Raw genomic sequence first — 22,605 nt, forward strand, 5'->3', positions numbered from 1 at the left:
GTTAAAGTCCTAAAACTAACATATAATGAACTAAAGAATAAAAACGGGAAACCCTAACATACTCAAGGAAACATCAAAGCATGCGTTAATTAAGGATGGTAACCTAGAACATGGAATTAAAAACACACTATGGAAACTCAATCAGATTCACACACACTAAAAAAACAAACTTTTAATCAAATCACAATCTTGAACCAAAATGCAAACACATTACGTAACAAAAACATTTTTCTCTTTTTGGAATTTTTCTTTTTTTTTTTCTTTTTATTTTTTTATTTTTTTAAGAGATAGACCAAAGAATAATAAACAAAAAGCAATTAACTTAAAGTCTTCAAAGCTAACACTAACATTAATCAAGGGCAAGATAAATGAATAAAAACTAAACTTTCAAGAAAAAATTTCGTAGCAAATATCCAAATCCTAAATGCAGATTAACTTTAATAAATGAAATAAAATAAAATTTATTCAATTGCAATTTAAAAAGACAAGGAAAAAAAGAAAGAAAGAAAGAAAAGAGAGTGAAAAACAGAGCCTTGGGGGCTGGGGCGTGGCTGTGTTGGCCGTGGCAGTGCTGTGTGGTGCTCGTGTCTGCTGCATATGATGGTTGGCCACTGCTGTGTGTTGGTGAAATTCCTGCAGCCGCTAGTGTGCTCGGGTTTGCTGGTGTTGCAGCTAGAGAGGAGGCAGTGCTGTGGTCGGATGCTCACGGGTTGCTGTGGAGGAACAGGGGGCTGCTGCGTGTGGTGCGGACAGCAAGGGGCTGCTGTGTTGGTGCATGGCCAGCAGCTTTCTTCGAGTTGCAGGATGGCTCGTGGCTGGCACTGCTGAAGATGGCTGCAACTGGGGGAACAAGGGATTGAGGGAGAAGGAGAATATAGAGAAGAGACTAGGAAAGGAGACTGAGATAGAGAGAGGCCCGAAAGACAGAGAGAATGAAAGAGAGAGAGTTGAAAATAATAGACAAGACAGAGAAAAATTAAAGAAGAAGAAGAAGAAGGAGAAGAAGGAGAAGAATAGAAGAGAGGAGAGCCGTCCAGGGGAGATGGAAACAGCGTTGGGGGAGTTTAAAAAGAAAAGAAAAAGAAGCCCTACCCAGATTTGCCAACCCGACCCGGCTATGCATGGCCGGGTCACATCAACTATCCATTTTTTTAATTTTTTTCATTTTATTTATTCTATATTCGTCGCAAATTCTGATCTTCTAGAGCCCGTATCTCACAAAACTTAAAACACAAAAGTTGTAGATGATCCTTTCCTCTTTTTCCAAAAATTTGAATCGTCTTAATCGGAGTTCAGACGGAAAAGTTATGTACGAAATACGAATAGGTGTCGGTTTTGATTCCTGGGAATTTTCCTGCGACAAAAAATTACCAAAACTTTATAAATAGTGCAATAAAGTTCAAGATTGATAATTTTGGCACTTTATTAAAATATTGAACAATTTTGAACATTTAATTAAAAATATAAATCGTAAAGCCCGGGTTAAGCGTCCAATTACACAGTTTTGACGCGTAATCACCTCCAAGTGACTTAGGACACACACATTTACACATATATTTGTTAGACACTTGAATAGGGCTTGTTTGTTTCGATACGAGACCGAAATGCACACATGGTGCACTTCCGGTCGACCAGTCAAGGTAGTTCAAAAGGCATTGGTCGACCAAAACCCCCTGGGGTCAAAAGTTTGACCATTTGGTCGACCGACCCTTTTTGTACTCCAACTACCTGGTCGATCGGAGGGTTCTCGGGAGAATTCCCAGCGGTTTGGTCGATCGAACCAGCCAATACAAAATGGCCTGGTCGACCGAACCTCTAAAAATTAGGAAATTTCCTTCTCCTGGTCGATCGAGACCTCAATTCAAAAGTCCCTTGGTCGACCGAACCATATGAGTCTTGGTCAACCGAAATTGATCTGGTCGACCGGACCTCTCGGGTTGCCATAATTTTTACTGAGGATAAATAATTTTTAAATAGGGTTAAAATGGTTTAAGTGTCATTAAACTTTTCCAACAATCCCTAATAGGTCTCAATGGTCAAAAATTTTGGTATGTCTATATATACACTTTCATTTGGGAGAATTAAGCATCGATTAGCAAATATACTTAAAAATTTCTCTCTCAAGCTAAAAACATCCTACTTCTCATACTCTTCCTAAATCCACTCAAACTTACTTTCTCTATCATTCTGTATCATTTGTAAGTGCATTGAGTGATATTGTTTAGAGGTTTGCTCTCATTGTTTAAAGTGCTTTGAATCAATTTTTCATACGAGAGCATAACCTAAGTATTCTTAGGAGGCTTTTCAAATAAGCCTATCCTAAGAAGACTTGTTAAACTTCCGAGTGTTGCATTCTCATTGCAATAACTCAGGAAGTTTGTATTTGCCTTTGGCTTGGAAAACTATTTTCAAACGTATTCAAATATCTTGTGGTATTCATATTGATATTCTTGTGAAAAGATATTTGTGTGTGTTATATTAATCTTTGTGGCAATATCCATTCAAATCTATATCATTTGCTAAAATACAAAGATTACATATATCTTGCAATCCAAGCATATACATATTCATGTGATTAAGACATTCTATTGATTGATATTCTTGAGGTTTGTTTGATATTCTGTGTGAACACGTTTGATTGAATATTTTGAAACACACAGATTATTATTGATACTCTCACGTACTCACTACACTGATAGAAAACATCTTTGAGAGTTAAACTATCTAGACCACACTAAGCTTACATTATTAAATCATCTGTGGTGTATGTGATATTGTGCACATTTGTGGTACAAATTTGCTTTACGTGAAAGCACCCATACATTGTACCTTTTGTTTGTATATCTGAGAGATTCCAGGTGTGGCCTGAGGGGGCGGTAATCCAGCCCGGTAAGGATTGGTAAAGATTAAGGTCAGCCCTGTGCTAATTGACTTGGTTAAGGTTGAGGTCAGCCCTGTGATAATTTGACCTAGTTTGTATAGGTGTTGCTCCACTTGTTTACGTGAGCAAGTTATTGTGATAATCCTTGTACTGGTTAGCCAAGGCGGGGACGTAGGCAGTCGGCCGACCTCAATAACATATCTGCGTGTCATCCTCTTTTTACTGCTTTCTGGTGCTTGTGTGATTGTTTAAACTATTTTATTTAATTTCTGATATATTTACATTATTTGCACTAGATTGACCATAGGATTGTGAACATATTGCTGTTAGGAGGAATACCTAGGAGATAAATTTTAAAAATACCAATTCACCTCCCCTATTGGGATCACGGTAAAGCTAACATAAGTCAAAATTTCTCAGCTAATTTCTCAGTAAAAATACCAATTCACCTCCCCTCCCCTCTTAGCTAATTTCTCAGCTAATTTTAGGCTGCCAAGGAAACGTGCAAATTTTTTTTTTCTAGATATGCCAAAGGGAAACAAAAAAATACACAAAAGTAATTGTTTGCACTCAATAAAAAATAATATAGCAGCCCACACGGGCATGGAGCGGTAGAAAGACATCAACACGTAAGAAGGAGCATCGGGGGTTCAATTTCAGGTAGATACACTCACGGAACTAGCGGTACCTGTGGATGGTGAGAATTTACTCTGTGAGCCAGCGAGGACCGTGGATGATGAGAGTTCGCTCTGTGAGACAGTGAGGACCGTGGATGATGAGAGTTTTCTATGAGCCAGCGGGGACCGTGGGTGGTAATGGAGATGTGTCCCGAGGGTTGGGTTGGCCGAACGTCCAACTGATGTATGGAAGTTGTGTTCGCATTCTTGACTTTACCTGATCAGTAAGACCTAGGGGAAGGACGTTGATCCGTAGGTTTAGTGCCACACCAGGGGGTCCGAAGGGTTTGTTAGTGGTTGGAGTTCCTATGTAATAAAAAAAATAAAAATAAATTAATAATATAGAAAATAGGAAAACTATGGACAACCCCCTCCCCCAAAATAAATAAGCACAAAAAATATAGGCACATCAATGCAAGTCAAACAATAGTTTTTCAAAGAATTTTTTTTATAAAAAAGCTTATTTTTCAAGATTGTATTATAAAGATAGAAAATAAAGAGTTTGTTTGAATGTGCAAAAAAAATTTATTTCTTATTTTTAAATTTAAAAATAATCACAAACAACATGCTTTCTAATTATTCAAATTTTATATGAGGTAACATTTGGAATCATATATTTTGAGGCTTAAATTTAGATTTGTGTGGATTTAAAAGAAGTTTTATATGTAATCCACACAGTTTAAAAGAAGTTCAAAATCCAAATTCCATGCTCGTATGTGTAAAGTAACAATAAGAAATTTAGAAACAAAATGAAATTTGTTTTCTAACTTTTCTAAATTTGAAAACTTAGAAAATAAGATGGTATTTTTGTAACTATTTTAAAATTTTAAAATAAAATTATTTTCACAGACAACTAGTGACAAATCTCATTTTAGTTGCCCAATAGAAGGGTAGGAATTTAGTGCTACCCGATATTTAATTTATTCACTTGAGACTGAAGAGCTTAGGTTAGATGGTGTTCCTTATCATTAAAAAAAATGAAAAAAAAAACTCGAATAAATTTTCTTTTTCATTTTAGGTTGGTTATTCAAAATTCATATGTCGTGTTAGTGAACTAAGATTGCTATTGAACCTCTTGAAAGTTAGTCAAGAACTATTCAAAAAAAGAAGAAGAAGAAAAAAAAAAAATATTCAAAATGTCACGCTAGACCTAGCAAGGTGGATAAAAAATTGTTAATTTGAGTAGAATCTGACCTGCTTAAATCGACTTATAATCGATTCACACTTTAAATGAGTCGAACATGATTTAAATATTTTTTATTTGCCTCCAAATTAGTCGATTGATGAATTTAGGATTTTATCCGATGGATACCTATTTACCTGCTAATAACTCATGTTTAAATTCATTGATAATCCTATATGCCCATACTTATTATGTATCAATTTAATTAGCATAAACTCTATTAGTCAAGAGGTAATCCTACAGTCTCAACTCTTGTGTTACTGTATATTGCTACATGCCCACGTTTGAACATCAGCCCAAATATTAAACTTTCTCACCATCAAAATAAAAGCCTCTAAATTCATATTCTAAAAAATAAATAAAAAATTATAATGTTGTGTTAGTTATAAAATATTTAACAATTAAAAAATTATAATTTTTAAAATAACTTACAATAAAATTGATCAATTATCCGTTGGCATGTGAAGTGTGATCCTCCTCCTGCCTCTCACTCTCTCTGTCTCTCTCTCCCTCTCTGTTGATTGAGGAGAAGAGATGTCAGGTTCTCAGTGCTGCGAGAACCCACCACCTCTCAGCTCAGGCAGTGGAGCTGGGTTTGTCGCAGAGCTCGGCGGCCTCAAATCCTACCTTACTGGTTCTTCTGATTCCAAGCTCGCCATTCTTCTCATTTCTGATGTTTTTGGTGATTACTCCTTAGTTCCCTTCTCCTGATCTGCTCAATATATCATCTCTTTTTCTCAATTTCTCCTTTCACATGTTAATTTTTGGGTAATTCATGCTTTTGTAAGAACATTTTAATTAAGCCCTCCCCATCCTATGTGTTAGATGAAATGCGATTCAGGTATCATCTTCCTGCTGTTTGTATTCAGGAAAGTTGATCTTTGTCTGTTTAGTTTAATTTGCACTGTGTTTGGATTTGGGATGAGAGAAAGAGGGAGGCAAGAGGAAGGGAAAGGTGACTGAAATGGGAGGAAATTGAAAAGGAAACCGATATATGGAAATGGAACCTTTTCATTTCTTCCAGAATCATTTTTCTCTCAAAATGGAAAGAGATGTGTCCTTTGAATCCATTCATAATCATTCAGTTTACAGTCACAGGCTCTCTTTGTTTGCGTGGAGTCGGATTTGATTTGGAGTTTGGACTGCCGGTTTTGTGAACGTGCAAAATATGTACTTTGACATTTTTGAAGTTAAAATCTAACTTCAGTTTCACTGTTATATGTCAATAAGATAATATACTGGCTCTAATATAACAATAATATGCAGTGGAAATGAGTAATTGGAGTTGGAACCCAAATCTGGTTTAGAATTTGGCTGCCAGAAATTTATAGGATTCTCTTTTATGTCCCTCTCCTGCCCTTGCACCCTCACACGAAGAAAATGGTAGTAATAATAATGGTAATGGTTTTGGCTGTATGTTCTTACTGTTATAATCCTTTTGCAGGATATGAAGCACCAAACCTGAGGTACGCCTACCTAGACTAAGCTCCCTGAACTCAATATCGGATTTTGAATTGATAATGATATTAAATGCTTAGCTTTCATTTCTCCTTTGTCCATATACTCTTTTTTATGGTTGAGGAATCTTGGGAAAGGGGAAAACAGTAAAAAAATTAGTAAATAAAAGATTAAAAAACGCCGCCCATATTTTTTAACAGAAAGCAATAGATATAAATGTAAAGGCAATCTTAAAATTATTGTAGAACTGAAAAGAAAAACCATTAGGTAAGCATTGAACATGGAATTCATCTAATAAATTGATCAACAGTTTTGTTCATTTAAAGCTGTCCCCTTTTAATTAAACTGCATTATATCAAGCTTTAACACTCCATCAAACGTGTAGATTAGAGATTCCAGTTTAAGAGGCGACCTTTTGTATTTTGCATATCCAGTTTGTGATTGCAGTTGGAATTTATTTAGAAATTCCATAGTGGAAAAAAGACCTGATTCGAAATATGATTTCTGTGAAAATTTTAAAACAAAAAGAATTATTGGATTGATTTAGAAAGAGAGTTGACAATGATTGTATATTTAAAACAAAATGCAATGTAACTAAGTCTGCTTTCTTGAGACTTGAATTAACCTTCTTTACACCATGTCCTTTTTTCTTTGAAGAAGGCCCCTTTCATGTGTATATATGTACTCTCTCTCTCTCTCTCTAAACAAATAACTGAAAACATTTTTGGGACTATCATGATTCATAAGACACTCTTCCTCTATGCTTCCAACCTTCTCTCACTAAAAAATGGACGCATTTCACTATCATCAACCAGCATGGTTTACTGCCATCTTTTTTATTTTAAATCTAAAGAAAAAGAAAGTACCACATTTTTTTTTCTCATTATTATTTGCTACATTAACCTTTACAACCATGGCACCCACTTTAATAAGAGTCTATGCAGTAGTCCATACCATTAGTTGTAAATTATAATGTAAAAAGGGTGATACAAGAAAAATAAATTATTTAATTAATTACAGACAGAATACATTGACCATCCTTAAGGTTTGCCAGAAAAATGCTTGTCTCCATTGTTCAAAAAATTTAATTCTTTTCGTGAGGCTGTGTTTTGCTGGTGATTTTTGTGATTGCCAGAGTTGTTTCTGATCTACGGTGATGTGGAAGACCCTATTAAAGTGGCAAAGATGCATAGGGTCATGTGATTTAGGGCTTGATTTGGCTGTGGCTATGGAATTTAGGGTTTAGGTCTTGGAGACATGCTCTGATACCAAGTTAAAGTGTTGTGTAAATTGGAAAACCTCATCAAAATGATAGGTCTCTTCATCCATTTATAATATATGTCAAGCACTTTACCATAACCATAGTACCCTCCCTAACAGTTACTAAAATAGGTAATAATAGTAAATAACCAATGACATTGTTAAGGCTTAGTATACATTGTTGTCCCACAATCAGAGCTTAAGATTTTGGAGAAAGGGCTGCTTAATATGGTATCGGACCTATGGTTGCAAGGAGGTCCCAGGTTCTAGTTTGTTGCCTGCATTTATTGTAAGTTTATTTTCTTTCTATTTTAAAAAAAGTTATTGTGTTCCCAATATAGGTGTTATTCATTGTTTGTTTATCTCTCTGCGTGCAATTGGGTTGCATGGCTTGACTTGCACTGTTGGTGCAGAACCTAAAAGCTTAAGCCTTTAGGTAAAGTGGCTGCTTAACAGTTCTATCCTAACAACTAATGGAGCAGCACTTGCTAGTTGCCCACCTGTTGGATATTCTAGTGCAGGATGTTTAATGTTGGGCTATATGCATAAACATAAGAAGAAAAATGAGCTAGTTTCTACTAAATTGCTGTAATCTTACTACAACAAATTTGTGTGATAACTTGGCTGATGTACTATAGAGTTTTGTGGCAAATATGTGAGGTTGCATGTTTCAAAACGTTGTACCTCTTTATTTACAGTTCATTTAATTTCCAAAAATGAAAATTTTCTTTTATTCCATAGTAAAAAGTCTAACACAAACTTTATGGGATTGAGAGTTTTGAAAATTCCAAGCATAGTTTCACAGTTTATTGTTTGCTCTCCGGAAATTTTTCTTTCTCAAATCACATCTTCCATTCCGATTATCTTTACTTAACATTATAATTTATGCAAATTCTTTCATGATTACTTATATGGAAACTCTTATGATTTTTGGTTTGACTTAGAAAATCTTGGCATTGTCTCACATATTAATCTTCTATTTTCATGGAATTTTCAGTTTGGAACCTTTTACTATTACTGGTTTGAATTACTTATATGTTAGTTTGGAACTCTTTTATTTTATATATTTATTTTTTATTCCATAGTAAAAAGTTTAACACAAACTTATATTCTAGATGCTCCATGGTCCAAGGTTTAGATTGTAGGGCTTGACTTTATCATCAAAGTGATTTTCTAAGCACCTTGGGTTTTTAGTGATAAGTCTGTCTTAAGAGATTTCTCAAATTGTAGGTTGCTAGTGTTTTAATGAGGACATGCTTTTGAAAAAAAATAAAAAGATGCAAGTGATTTATGAGTTGAAAGAGATTGCCGATTTTACAGAATAAAGGAAAAAGGGGTAGTCCAGTCGACAAGGTTCTTGCTAAAGCAGCAAGCAGGGTCGAGAAATTGATTTTAAAAAAAGCTAATGTGTGTGTTATATTTGTGTGTGACGCTTATATTTAGTGGGATTCACAAACAAAGGTAGAAAAACATGAGTTTTGAAGTGTTTCTAAGTGGCAGCAGAAGACTCGTCGACGAGTGTCCTGTACTTGTTGACGAGGAGATCCAGAGAGTAAGAAAAACTCAGAGATCCTGAGATACCAAGAGTAGAAAATGGGCTCGTTGACGAATGCCCTGTTCTTGTCGATGAGTGTCCTTCTTGGTCTCGTCGACGAGAAGTTCTGGGCTGCGAGTAGTTTTTTTTGAATTTTGAATTTGAACGTTGGGGTGGTTAGGTAATTGGAGGGAAACCTCCGAAACACTGTTATATATGTCATTCTAGGTATGTATTGAGTGTGTGTGATTATTTTGAGAAGTGTATTGTGTATTTTGAGATTTCCATAGTGAAATTTGTGTGTCATTGCTTTCGTGGATGTAGGCTTTGCCGAACCATGTAAATCTTGTTATTGTTCTTGTTATTTATCATTTTCTGGTTGTGTTTCATTGACTTGTTGTATTTATTCCGCAAAGCTTAGTATTTATCATCCATATCACATCAAATTGGTATCAGAGCAATTGTTGTTATGACATTGAGATCGTCTTCTGCAAGATTTGACATTGTCAAATTTTATGGAACCAAGAACTTTGGTTTATGGCAGAGGAGAGTGAAAGATATTCTTGTACAACAAGGAATGGAAAATGCATTACTTGGTGTTCAACCGGATGGAATGGATGAAACAACATGGGGAGAATTGCAAGCAAAGACCGCTTCTACAATATGCTTGTATTTGGCCGACGAAGTACTCTATCGGGTGATGGAGGAGGATTCTCTAGCAGCTATATGGCGAAAGTTAGAGAGCCGGTATATGTCCAAATCTCTCAAGAATAAACTTTTTCTTAAACAGCGTTTGTATTGACTTAAGATGGTTGAAGGATCAAACTTAGATCAACACATTGATGCTTTCAATCAAATTATTAGTGATTTGATGAGAGTTGATGTTAAGTTTGATGAGGATGACAAAACTTTGATGTTGTCAAACTCTTTGCCCTCGACTCATACCTATGAAAATCCTGTGACCACTCTTACGTGGAGAAAAGAAACTCTTGATCTTGAAGAGGTAACAAGTGCTTTATTAAATTTTCATCAAAGATTGAAAATATGTGATGAAAGAGAATGACTTGTGGTAAAGGGTAGTAACGAGCAAGGCAAAGGAAAATCTAAACATGGATAATCAGAAATCTCAAAATCAATCCAAGAAGAAGAAAGAAATCTGGTGTTATAAATGCGGTACAAAGGGGCATGTGAAACCGAAGTGTTCAGATTGGAAGAAGGGAAATTCTGAGAAACAGAAGAGTACTTCAAAATTTGTGAATGTCGTTCAAGAAGGAGGTTCAGCATGTAGTGATGGTGATGTTCTATCAGTTTCAGTGGGGTCGGATAATCTAACAAACTCTTGTATACTTGACTCAGTATGTTCTTATTACATGACTTCGAACAAGGAGTGGTTGGATCAGTTCTTATGGGTAATGATGCTTCTTGCAAAATCATTGACATAGGAAATGTAAAGATAAAAATGTTTGATGGTGCTGTAAGAACGTTGTGTAATGTAAGATATATACCAAAGTTGAGGAAGAGTTTGATATCACTTGGAACTTTGGATTGTAATGGTTTTAATTACAAGTCCAAAGGTGGAGTTCTGACGGTATGGAAAGGTAATCTGACTATAATGAAAGGGTAGGAACTAGATGGGAAAATCTACACATTGCAGGGAACTACCATTGTAGGTGGAATTGCAGTCATAGATGCTAAATCAGATGAGACCATCTTGTGGCATATGTGCCTTGGGCACTTGGGAGAATATGGCATGAAGGAACTATACAAGAGCAAACTTTTGAAGGGCATGAAATCATGTCAGCTAGAATTTTTCAGGATTTGTGCTCCTGAAAAACAAAATAGGGCAAAGTTTAGGCCAACTATACACAAGACAAAGGGTATTCTTTATTATGTGCATTCATATGTTTGGGATCCGATTAGAGTTGCATCAAAGGGTGGACATGTGTATTATGTGAGTTTCATTGATAATTACTCATGGAAGGTTTGGGTTTACTTCATGCGTCACAAAGCAGATACGTTTGCCAAGTCTAAGATTTGGAAGGCTGAAGTGGAAAACTTGACAGGAAGGAGAATCAAATACTTAAGGTCGGATAATGGGATCGAGTACGCTGATTCTCAGTTTATGGAGTTTTGTGCGGAGCAGGGCATCAAGACACACTTTACAGTTCGCCAGATACCTCAGCAAAATGGTGTGGCAGAACGGATGAATAGGACTTTTTTTGAAAGGGCTCGGTGTCTTAGATTAAATGCAGGGCTATCGAAGAACTTCTAGGCTGAGGCAGTGAGTATGGCTTGTTTTTTGCTAAACCGATCACCAAGGGCATCACTAGAGGGTAGAGTGGCACAAGAGGTTTTGACGGAAAATGCAATAGACTACTCCAGATTGAAGGTATTCGGGTGTCCAACCTATGTTCACGTATCTAGTGAAGAGAGGTCTAAGCTTGACTCAAAGTCTCATCATTGCATCTTTTTGGGATATCTAGAGGGTGTGAAGGGGTACAAGCTATGAGACCTAGTGGCAAACAAGGTGATTGTCAGTAGGGATGTAGTTTTTGATGAGAAGACTATGATGAAGCGTACTCAAGAGTGTGATGAACAGAAGCAGGAGCCAGAAAGCTGGGGTAGTGATGAACATGTTGTGTAGGTAGAGTTGGAAGCTCAAGGCAACAGAAATGATCATGGTCCTATGGTTGCAAGGAGTTCTAGCTCAGGAAACCAGCAAGTTGACGATATTCCTATATGGAGATCGAGATGCACTATCAGGCCTCCACCAAGGTATGGTTTTGAAGAGTTAGTATCTTATGCTTTCCTCACTAGTTGCAACGATCTAACTACATTTTAAGAGGCAGTGCACGGTCAGGAGAAAGATAGGTGGATGAGTGCGATGATTGAGGAGATAAATCACTACATAAGAACCAAACTTGGGATTTGGTAGAGCTTCCAGATGGGAAGAGACCAACAGGTTGCAATGGGTATATAGGAAGGAGACAATTTCAGAAAAGAAAAGAGAGAAATTCGAGGCACGGTTGGTGGCAAAAGAATACTCATAGAAGAAGGGGATAGATTAGGATGAAATCTTTTCTCCAGTGGTCCGACATACTTCTATCTGAATTGTATTGGGGTTGGTAGCTCATTATGATTTTCATTTGGAACAAATGGATGTGAAGATGATGTTTCTTCACGGTGGCTTTGAGGAACAAATCTACATGGTACAGTTGGAGGGATTCATTAAATCGGGAAAAGAAAATCTAGTTTGCAGGTTGAAGAAATCTCTTTATGGGCTGAAACAGTCTCCAAGGCAATGGTATAAACGATTTGATTCCTACATGATCAAAATTGGCTACAAAAGGTGTGAGTATGACTGCTACGTATATGTGAACAAGCTTGAGGATGGTTCTCTTATTTTTTTGTTATTGTACGTCGATGACATGTTGATAGTTGCAAAAGATTTAACTGAGGTGAATCAATTAAAGGACCTGTTGTGTAAGGAATTTGACATGAAGGATCTTGGCTCGGCCAAGAAAATACTTGGGATGGAGATTCGCCGTGATAGAACTATAGGGAGATTATAGCTATCTCAGGGCAGTTGTGTACAGAAGGTGTTGGAGATGTTTAACATGGTTGATGCAAGACCGGTATGTACACCTTTAGCAAATCATTTTAAGTTGTCTACTGTAGGTTGCCCGAGTACGGATGAGGAAATCCAGGACATGTCAAAGGTCCTCTACGATAGTGCTGTAGGGAGTTTAATGTATGCCATGGTGTGTTCAAGGCCAGATTTGGCTTATGCGGTGAGTGTGGTAAGTAAGTTTCTCTCTAATCTAGGAAGGCAGCATTGGGAAACCGTCAAATGAATACTCAGATACTTACGGGGAATATCGGGATATGACATCATGTTCGGCAAGCAACAGGGTTGTCCTTCGGTTATGGGGTTTGTAAATGTTGATTATGCTGGAGATATGGATAATAGAAGGTCTACACGTCCGTTCTTACGAACAGTACCTAACTAATTATAAAATTATCCCAAAGGTTAAATTTAACAAGTCTTTGAATTTACCCCCTTTTATGAATTTATGACATACACAAAAATGAACAAAAATGCAAATAAATGAATCACACAAATATACAATGTGTATATACTCCCTCAGAACCGGAGTGTACAAAGCTTTAACAACTTAATCCGTGATCGATCATCTTCATAAGAAAGCGAGACATTGTAATGGAAGAAGTGACCCTCAAGGTTATTCACATTAACTTTAAAGTGATTAGTTAGTAGAGGTAATTTTTACCATTTTAGATTCCTCCCTTTGTGAATTTACAAAATGCAAACAAAGGAATAAATAATACAGTATACATATTCCGTCAGAACTAAGGCACGAAAAGCTTTAAAAGCTTATGCCCCTTTGTTGCAATCATAGGGATCGAAAAATCGAGAAAATAGGTTTTTACGAAAATAACTCCCATGTCTTTTGAAATTTATAAGATTTTTCTAAGTAAAAGAAAAATAACATTTTTGAAATCTTAGGAGGTTTTGGGCTTATTCCGGGTGAAAATGAAAAATATTTTCGTGATTTTTCCCTAAGTGTGAAAACTTTTTTTTTTTTTTTTTTGTGATTTTTTTGTGTTTTTTCAATATTTTTCCCGAACTTCAAAAAAGCACAAATAAAATTAAGAAAAAAATAATGGAAGTCAAAGTTTTAAATTATATATATTTTAATTTTTATAAAATTCTGTGATTTTGTGGATTTTCGGTGAACTTTTCAAACTTTGAAATAATACTAAATGAATAAAGTCGAGAAGACCAGTGCCAATCAGTTTCGGGGGGATGAACCTAACGTTAAGCTTAAAATCCCGCATTCACAATTTCATACCAAGTCTATCACATTTTGAATGTGACTTAGAAAGGAGAGACCTACTAGTTTTACCTTTCGTCTTCTTCTCCTCCGGCCTTCTTTTCCTATTGGTTAGTCTTCGAGGAGTCTGTCTATAGCTACCTTTCGGGGATGGTTCTTGAACTATGAGTTGTGGTGCTGTGGAGCACTTTCTTCAGGTGAGATGACCTGGCCGTAGTAGGAAACAGGATTGGTCGACCACTAGATTTCCCGATAAAATGAAATGTAGCCTTACCGTTCACTACCAAGAAAACAAACTTGACAAATGCAAGACATCAATCTCTCCCAAAATCTCTTTCCTTGTGCTTAGAATGAGCAAACTATTTATAGACTTAACTTGGGGCAAGCATGGGAAACAAGACATAAAAGAATAATTATGGGGGAAATAAAGTATGGGGTGAAAAATGATGAGAGGAATATAGCATAAGATAAATGATAAAGAGGGGAACAATGTATGAGATGAATAATAATGAGGGGAATATAGCATGAGATGAATGATAAAGAGGGGAACAATGTATGGGATGAATAATAATGAAGAGAATATAGCATGAGATGAATGATAAAAGAGGGGAACAATGTATGGGATGAATAATAATGAAGGGAATATAGCATGTGATGAATGATAAAGAGGGGAACAATGCATAGGGTGAAAAATAATGAAGGGAAACCAAACAAGCTTGTATTTTACAAATTAGATAATAATAATAATAATAATAATAATAATAATAATAATAATAATATATGGGGGTCCATGAAGCCGTGCGGAGCCCAATGGAGATGTGTGGGGCCCACAATCCATGTGGGGTCCAATGGAGATATGTGGGGTCCACAAGCCACGTGAGGTTTAGGCATCCAAGTTAGCATGCGCCGAATGTAGGAATCCGAGCTAGCGTTAGAGAGGGTAACGTGTATCAGATGTAGGAATTCAAGCTAACGTACTAGAATATGTGGGGCCCACAAGCCATGTGAGGGTTATAGGAATCCGAGTTAGCGTGCATTGGATGTAAGAATCTAAATTAGCGCACCAAAAGGGGTAACGTGCACCGGATGTGGGAATTCGAGCTAGCGTACCAAAAGAGGGGTAACGTGCATCGGATGTAGGAATCTAAACTAGCGTACCAGGAGATGTGGGGCTCACAAGCCATGTGGGGCTCAATGGTGATATGTGGGGCTCACAAGCCACGTGAGCGTTATAGGAACCCGTGCTAGTGCGCACTGGATGTAAGAATCCAAGCTAATGCACCAAAGGGGGTAATGTGCATCGGATGTAGGAATCCGAATTAGCGTACCAAAAGGTGGGTAACGTGCATCGGATGTAGGAATCCGATCTATTGTACCAGGAGATGTGGAGCTCACAAGCCATGTGGGGCCATATGGAGATATGTGGGGCCTAATTGAGATACGTGGGGACCACAAGTCATGTGGGCCCCAATTTAGTCATGTGGTGCCCACAAGTCATGTGGGGCCCAATTGAGATATGTGGGGCCCAATTTTGAAATAAATCGGAATTCAATCAGATCCTTCTACCCCCGATATACAAGGTCTACTTTCTTATTACACGGGGTCTCCTTGGAAAGGCCTAGTGAAAATTGGGGTGTCTATACCGAGAGCAAAAAATGGGCTTGTCGACGAATGCCCTATTCTTGTCGACGAGTGTCCTTCTTGGTCTCATCGATGAATCCCCTGTTCTTGTCGACAAGAAGTTTTGGGTTGCGAGCAGTTTTTTTGAATTTTGAATTTAAACGTTGGTGTGGTTGGGTAATTGGAGGGAAACCTCCGAAACACTGTTATATATGTCATTCTGGGCATGTATTGAGTGTGTATGATCATTTTGAGAAGTGTATTGTGTACTTTGAGATTTCCATAGTGAAATTCGTGTGTCATTACTTTCGTGGATGTAGGCTTTGCCGAATCACATAAATCTTGTTGTTGTTCTTGCTATTTATCATTTTTTGGTTGTATTTCATTTACTTGTTGTATTTATTCTGTTGTGCTTAGTATTTATCCCATTCATATCACAACAGTGTGTTTACCCATGTTTCCATTAGCTTGTTGTATTTAATATTTGTTGCTTCATTTAGAAACTAAAGTTGACACCCATACAAGTTCTTTCCAAATTTGCCAGGATCCTGCTAAAAGCTTGAATGTAACTGTCATTTTACTTTCCACTTGAATTTTCTACCTAATCAATTTTTCACATGTAGATCACATCATTTATTATGTAAATAATACCTAAATAATAATGATTCTATAGATGTCTTTATCTGTACATGCATTTGAGACTAAAAGTAAAGATTTTCCCACTGTTATTATAAAGGAAGCTTGCTGACAAAGTTGCAGCTGCTGGATACTTTGTTGTGGTTCCGGACTTCTTTTATGGAGATCCTTATTCACCTGATAATGATGCGAGACCTATCACAGTCTGGATACAATCTCATGGAACAGTTTGTTTCTAACTCTACCCCTTAATGATGATATCATACATTTCTTTAAATTTATTATAGCTTGACTTTAGAATAACTGGCCTGTTGAAAATTAGTCCTATTTTTACTGAGCTGTTTCATTGTTTTGATTCTCAATTTATGCATTTGTAACACCGTGTAGCTGGATCAAATATATGTGAAGTCAATGCAACTTTATGAGAATACAATTATGCTAATTTCATCTTGTATATGTTCTTGTTATTCTGATTAGGGTAAAGGATTTGAAGATGCAAAACCAGTTGTTGCAGCTCTGAGAAGTAGAGGGATAACCACAGTTGGTGCTGCAGGATTTTGCTGGGGTGGTGAGATTATTTTCCCTTCTGTTCAATAGTTAGAATCTTACATATCTAAAGCAATTTTGGTTTAATATGTTGCATAAAAAAAATGTAAAGGTGACCAATCAATTTTACAGGTTGTTGGCAGAGCTTTTAACTTCTTGATTTCTTTTTAGCAAAGGTTGTTGTGGAACTTGCGAAATCTGATCACATTCAAGCTGCTGTGCTGTTACACCCTTCGCTTGTCACTGTGGATGATATTAAGGGTACGAATTTTCTTTTAAGCTTACTTTTTTTAAATATACTGTTAATATGTCGTATGCATTACTCATGATCGCAGATGAACAATCTTAGATTAGACAATCAGATAATTCTTATACTATTGTTTTTAAAACAAATTTTAATACATTGTCATAACTCATAGTTAAGTTTATCAGTGATTCAGTATGAATACTCTTTAAGTTATCTATCATAATTTGTATTTTCTTTGCAGCTAAATGGACATAAAATAAGGGACATTGCTATCGCACAACATGGATATGGGAACACAACAAATCTTGACAATATAGGATATGACGCAACACTCATGGCACTAATTAAAAAATTTAAAAATATTATATCTAAATATATAAAAAATATTAAATTTAATATTTATAATTTATGTTAAAAAATAATAAATAATATACATCTTCTTTTCAACTTTCTAGTTTGTAAAACTTTTTTAATGTTTTCTTCCATTGTAAATGTCAATAGTTATATTGTAGTTTTTTGAGAAGTCCAAACTTTCAGTGTTGTCTTGTAATTATGTTTTTTTATGAATAAATAAAATAAAAAGTTGTATTATAACATATTATTATATGTGTAAAACATGTTAAATGATGTATTTGAGTGCTTAAGGAGAGACTGAGAGGTGTTGGAAAGGTGTCGATTATCAAATATTAAAAATATTTTTAAAATTATGAATACAACATAGTGTTAGATACATGCTAGAAAAAGTGTGGGAGAGTGTCCGTGCTGTGGATATAATAGAAACATGACATATTTATAGAAGTGCTGGTGCTGTAGTTTAAAAACTTGGATTGAACCATTCAACTTGACCAAGGTCAACCAAAACATATCACCCTAGTCAATCTGAGTTGTAGCCGAGAACTGGATATATATTGACCCAGTTGGTCATCGGCCAACCTGTGACGCAAACTGGGACAAAAAATTGAGGTTAAGGCAGAGTTCCCTCAAGAAAGGTGAGGTGATAGCTTACTACTAGAAAAAAGTGGCATTCTTTATAAATTTAAGGACAAAAGATATATACAAATAACACGTAATACAAATATAGTAATTGTCTTTGATGATGATGATGATGATGATAGTAATGTGGTGTTTCTTATTGTTTTGTAGTCATCTTTAGCTTTCCCCAGTAATATATTCTCTTACCTCTTTCTAATAAAATAAAATAAAATAAAATAAAAAGTAAAACTTGTAATAGTAGTAGTGAGGATTTTTTACTCTAATTGGTTAACATCTTTGTATCTTTACTACTACTATTATTACTACTACTACTATTGCTATTATGGCATCACTGGTTTGATCACCAGTTTGACTTGGCGTTCCAGTTCATCTAGTGAACTTAGTGGCTTCATCATGTTGGGTCCTGTCTGGGTTTTACGAAGCCATGGCTGGTGATGTATAGTTCTGCAATGACCAAAATATGATACTTATAATATACTAGATTTATATATTCAAAATTTAAAATATAAAGATTAATAGTGTGTTTAATTAAAACTAGAAGAAATTTTTTAATTCTTATTTTTTAAATTTATAATTGTAATATTTTTATGGAGTTCTGATTTTATATATTTTAGATTTGTAACCATTTGTATTTCGATTTGATATTAATAATATATTTACCAATAGTTAAACGAAGTTATCTAGTATGGACGAACATATCAGCTGTGGCAATTCTTGTCCACATGAAAAAAGTGAAATAAAGTTGTACTGAGCTATAATGTGACAATATGCAGGTATAAATATATTTGTCTAAGAATGGGTATGCGATACAATTTGCAGAAGACACATAATAGGTTGTTATGTGAGGAAGACGTGTCTACAGTAATTTGAAAAATTTATGGGTATTATTATCTAAAAGAATATTTTTTACAAACCTTTTAATATATATATATATATATATATAAAATAGAAGTTTCATGTATATTTTTTAGTTTAATAAGATTCATGTATGTTGCATGTGAAAATCTGAGTCTGATAAATAGTTTTAAATTTTTTTGTATAGACAAGATGAAATTTAAATTTTTGTGTATGATTTAAATTTGTATAAGAACAATATTAACCATTTGTAGCTGTAAGTCATGCTTTTGATCTGCAGAATACTGAAATATTGTTTAGATTATGTACTAAAGGGATACAAGGGAAAAATTCAATGGTTTTGATATCAGACACTTCATTATAGTTTCAAAAGATGCTTGAGGGGCTTTCCCTTGCTACTTTTTTTTAGGATATACTTCTGTTCTTAGCATTTACAATATTTTTTCATTTAAATAAAAAAAAAAAAAAAAATCGTAATGAGTTAAAAAAAAAAAAAAATTCAAGTCTTAACTAAAACAAACCTTCTAAATGCAGTTTTATCTACTTTTGGTTGAGTTTATTTCACCTTAGGGATGTTTGGTCTTACTTTTGAAGTATAAAGGATTTTGTCCACAAAATGATTCATACATATAGTAAAGATCCCATTGCAAACCTGCAATGGATTAAGTTCCGTGGTGAGGTTACACTGAACCTGATTCAGGGTAAATACTGTGAAACCAGTTACTATCTTGTGCATACTTGACTTTGGTTGGCAGGGGGGTTTTTACATAAATATTGGTAGCAAACCTGCTCAAAAATTGAAATAGTTAACATTTTATCACTTGGCTTTTGTAAGCCTGACGCCCAAAAGTAACAGAGGCGTGACAATGTGATTCAATTTTTTCCGTAGACATTAGTCCATTAACATTCTGGTGTGATGTGGATTTTGTTTAATGAGTACTGAAGAGTGATGTTCTCTTTTTCAGAGGTGAAGGCACCAATTGCCATATTGGGAGCTGAGATTGACAAGATTTCTCCACCAGAACTCCTCAAACAGTTTGAGGATGTTTTGTATTCTAGACCTGAGGTAAGAGAACTCCAAACCTTGAAGCCCTTGTTTGTGCCCCTTAATTGCTGGACCTTGGCTTTGTAAAACGTATCAACCACAAACTTATTGCATGCATAATTCACACTAAACTGAGAGATCCTATTACATGGTTATTACTTAAAGTTTAACACTTCTAGAGGCTAATGTTATGCTGGATTTTTGAAGGTTAACAGCTACGTCAAGATATTTCCTGGTGTTGCACATGGATGGACGGTGAGGTACCAAGTTGAAGATGAGAAGGCTGTAAAGCGCGCTGAAGAAGCTCATGGGAACATGTTGGACTGGTTTTCCCAGCATATGAATTGAAGATTCGTGGCATTTGTGTTTCCCATGAACAGTAATCTCCTATTATAACTACTCTCAGTGACAATCCTATTTTATTCTATCATCACTATTTTTGGCAATGGTTCCAGAAAATGATTTAACAAAATAGTTTCTCTGTAAAATAATTGAATAGGGCTATTATCACATCTTCAAATTGTGCTTGTAAACTTTCATGCCTTGGATGATCCAAAATCTCAGTGTGGTGTTGAAGAGACAACTTACATGCCCTTTCTAATAGCATAGCAAACTAACTTCATACTATTTGAAGAGAAAAGTAACAATACTCAAAAACTCAAAAAAGTCACTCCTTTGTTCCTCTATGGAACAACATTAATACTCGAGCTCTAGTTTATAATTCATAGCCAAACTTCTACACCTTATCCTCAAAGACAGCTAGAACTAGACAAAATTTTTAGTAGGTAAAGGCAAAACTTTTAGTAGGAAAATACCCTATATGGGATATGCACATCCAGTTTTAAACTCATGAATCCAAGGCTTTCTCCTAACACACATCACATTATAGTGCACCCAGCAGCATTCTCATCGCTGATGTAGTTGGAGGCATGAACATGATATGCAGGTGGTGGCGGTGGTGGGAATGGCAGCATTGGCTCATAATAGTTTGGCGAATAAGGTTGCATCCTAGGTGGTGGGTAGCTGTTACTGTAATATGTATGTGTTGGGTGATGGGCAGGAATAGGATTGCAGTTAGTACAGTTGACCTGGCTTTGCCCAGTGTACATTGGGCAGCTTGGGCGTTACTTTGCTGGGTAGAAGATATGATCTCTGCTATCTTATGGATTGATTTAACTTTCTTTACTAGCTTGTGTGGATCTATTTTGCCTTCCACGGTTGAAAGCCCTTTCTCTGCATCTACTGTGTTGAAATAATGAATCAAAGATGCACAGCGGAATTAAATAAGTAAATGTAAAAGCCACACACACAACCAGAACAAAATCAACACAGAATTTTACGTGGTTCGGCAAAACTTACATTCACGGAAGCAACAACACACAAATTTTACTAAGGAAATGAGAATGTACACAACACACTTCACAAATGATCACCCTATCTCTCAAAATATGCCTAGATGACTAGAGTTTCTTCAAAGGTTTCCCCCTGTTTGCCCAATCACCCAACGCTCAAAATTCAAAAAATTTAGACAAATTGCGCAGCCTAGGCGTGTCTCGTCGACGAACACATGACTCCGTTGACGAGACCAAGAAGACCCATCGTCGCTGAGAATAAGCCTTCGTCAACGAGCTCAGAGTTCTGAAACTTTCTTGCTCTCGGTATTTCTCGTCGACAATATTCAGAGCTTTCTTCGACAAGACCCTGTTGTTGCCTTGTCAATGATCACTGACCTTCGTCGACAAGGCTACTGTGTTGCCCCTTCATGTTCTTCTTTCTTACCTCTTTGCTTATCAAACCATAAGTATAAGAGTCACATATAACAATCTCTATCTTGCCGATTATACGCTCCTTAGGAGAGTCTCGAAAAACATGATTAGCTCCACCTTGAATCTTGAAAACGTTAGGTTTTGGCTTGTCTCCCTTCAATCACATGGAGACAAGAAGCAAGTCTAAGCAATGCTTGAACTTCTTTGAAGTAATTGATTTGGTCAGTATATCTGCTGCATTATCAGATGTATGAACTTTCTCTAACACAAGTTCACCCGAAGAAATCAATTCCCGAACCCTATGAAATCTCACATCAATATGCTTGGTTCTAGTATGGTATACTTGATTCTTCACCAAGTAAATGACACTCCGACTATCACAATGCAATACCACTCTATCTTGTTGTAATCCCAGCTCTCTAACTAAACTAGTAAGCCATAAGGCTTCCTTTGCAGTTTCGAAAACTGCTATATATTCCGCCTCAATCATGGACAATGCAACTAGAGACTGTACCATGGATCTCCAACATACCGGTCCTCGTACAAGGGTAAACACATATCCCGTTGTAGACCTTCTATCATCCATATCTCTAGCATAATCTGCATCAACAAACCCCATAACTAAAGGACAACCTTGTTGCTTGCCAAACATGATGCCATATCCCGATGTACCCCACAAGTATCTGAGTATCCATTTTACAGCTTCCTAATGTTGCCTTCTTGGAGTAGAGAGGAACTTGCTCACCACGCTTACCGCATGTGTCAAATCTGGTCTCGTACATACCATGACATACATTAAACTTTCCATAGCACTAGCATAGGGGACCTTTGACATATCCTAGATTTCCTCATTCGAACTTGGACAATCTGTAGTAGACAATTTGAAGTGATTCGCTAGATGTGTACTAACCGGTCTTGCATCAGTCATGATAAACCTCTCCAACACCTTATGCACATAACCATGCTGAGATAGCCATAATCTCCCTGCAGTTCTATCACGGCGAATCTCCATCCCAAGTATTTTCTTGACCAAGCCAAGATCTTTCATGTC

The 22,605-nt window shown here is 36.1% G+C and overlaps 1 protein-coding gene across 1 annotated transcript; it reads left to right on the forward strand.

Moving 5' to 3' along the window:
• Window positions 1–5,156: 5,156 nt before the first annotated feature.
• LOC131156397 (endo-1,3;1,4-beta-D-glucanase-like) lies at window positions 5,157–20,371 on the forward strand. Its single transcript, XM_058110049.1, has 7 exons — window positions 5,157–5,423; window positions 6,186–6,207; window positions 16,203–16,329; window positions 16,580–16,670; window positions 16,820–16,909; window positions 19,709–19,809; window positions 19,996–20,371. The coding sequence occupies exons 1-7, from the start codon at window positions 5,276–5,278 to the stop codon at window positions 20,134–20,136; spliced, it is 720 nt and encodes a 239-aa protein (XP_057966032.1). The 5' UTR covers window positions 5,157–5,275; the 3' UTR covers window positions 20,137–20,371.
• The last annotated feature ends 2,234 nt before the right edge of the window (window positions 20,372–22,605 follow it).

Source organism: Malania oleifera, chromosome 5, assembly GCF_029873635.1.
Source record: "Malania oleifera isolate guangnan ecotype guangnan chromosome 5, ASM2987363v1, whole genome shotgun sequence".
NCBI classification, from domain to species: domain Eukaryota; kingdom Viridiplantae; phylum Streptophyta; class Magnoliopsida; order Santalales; family Ximeniaceae; genus Malania; species Malania oleifera.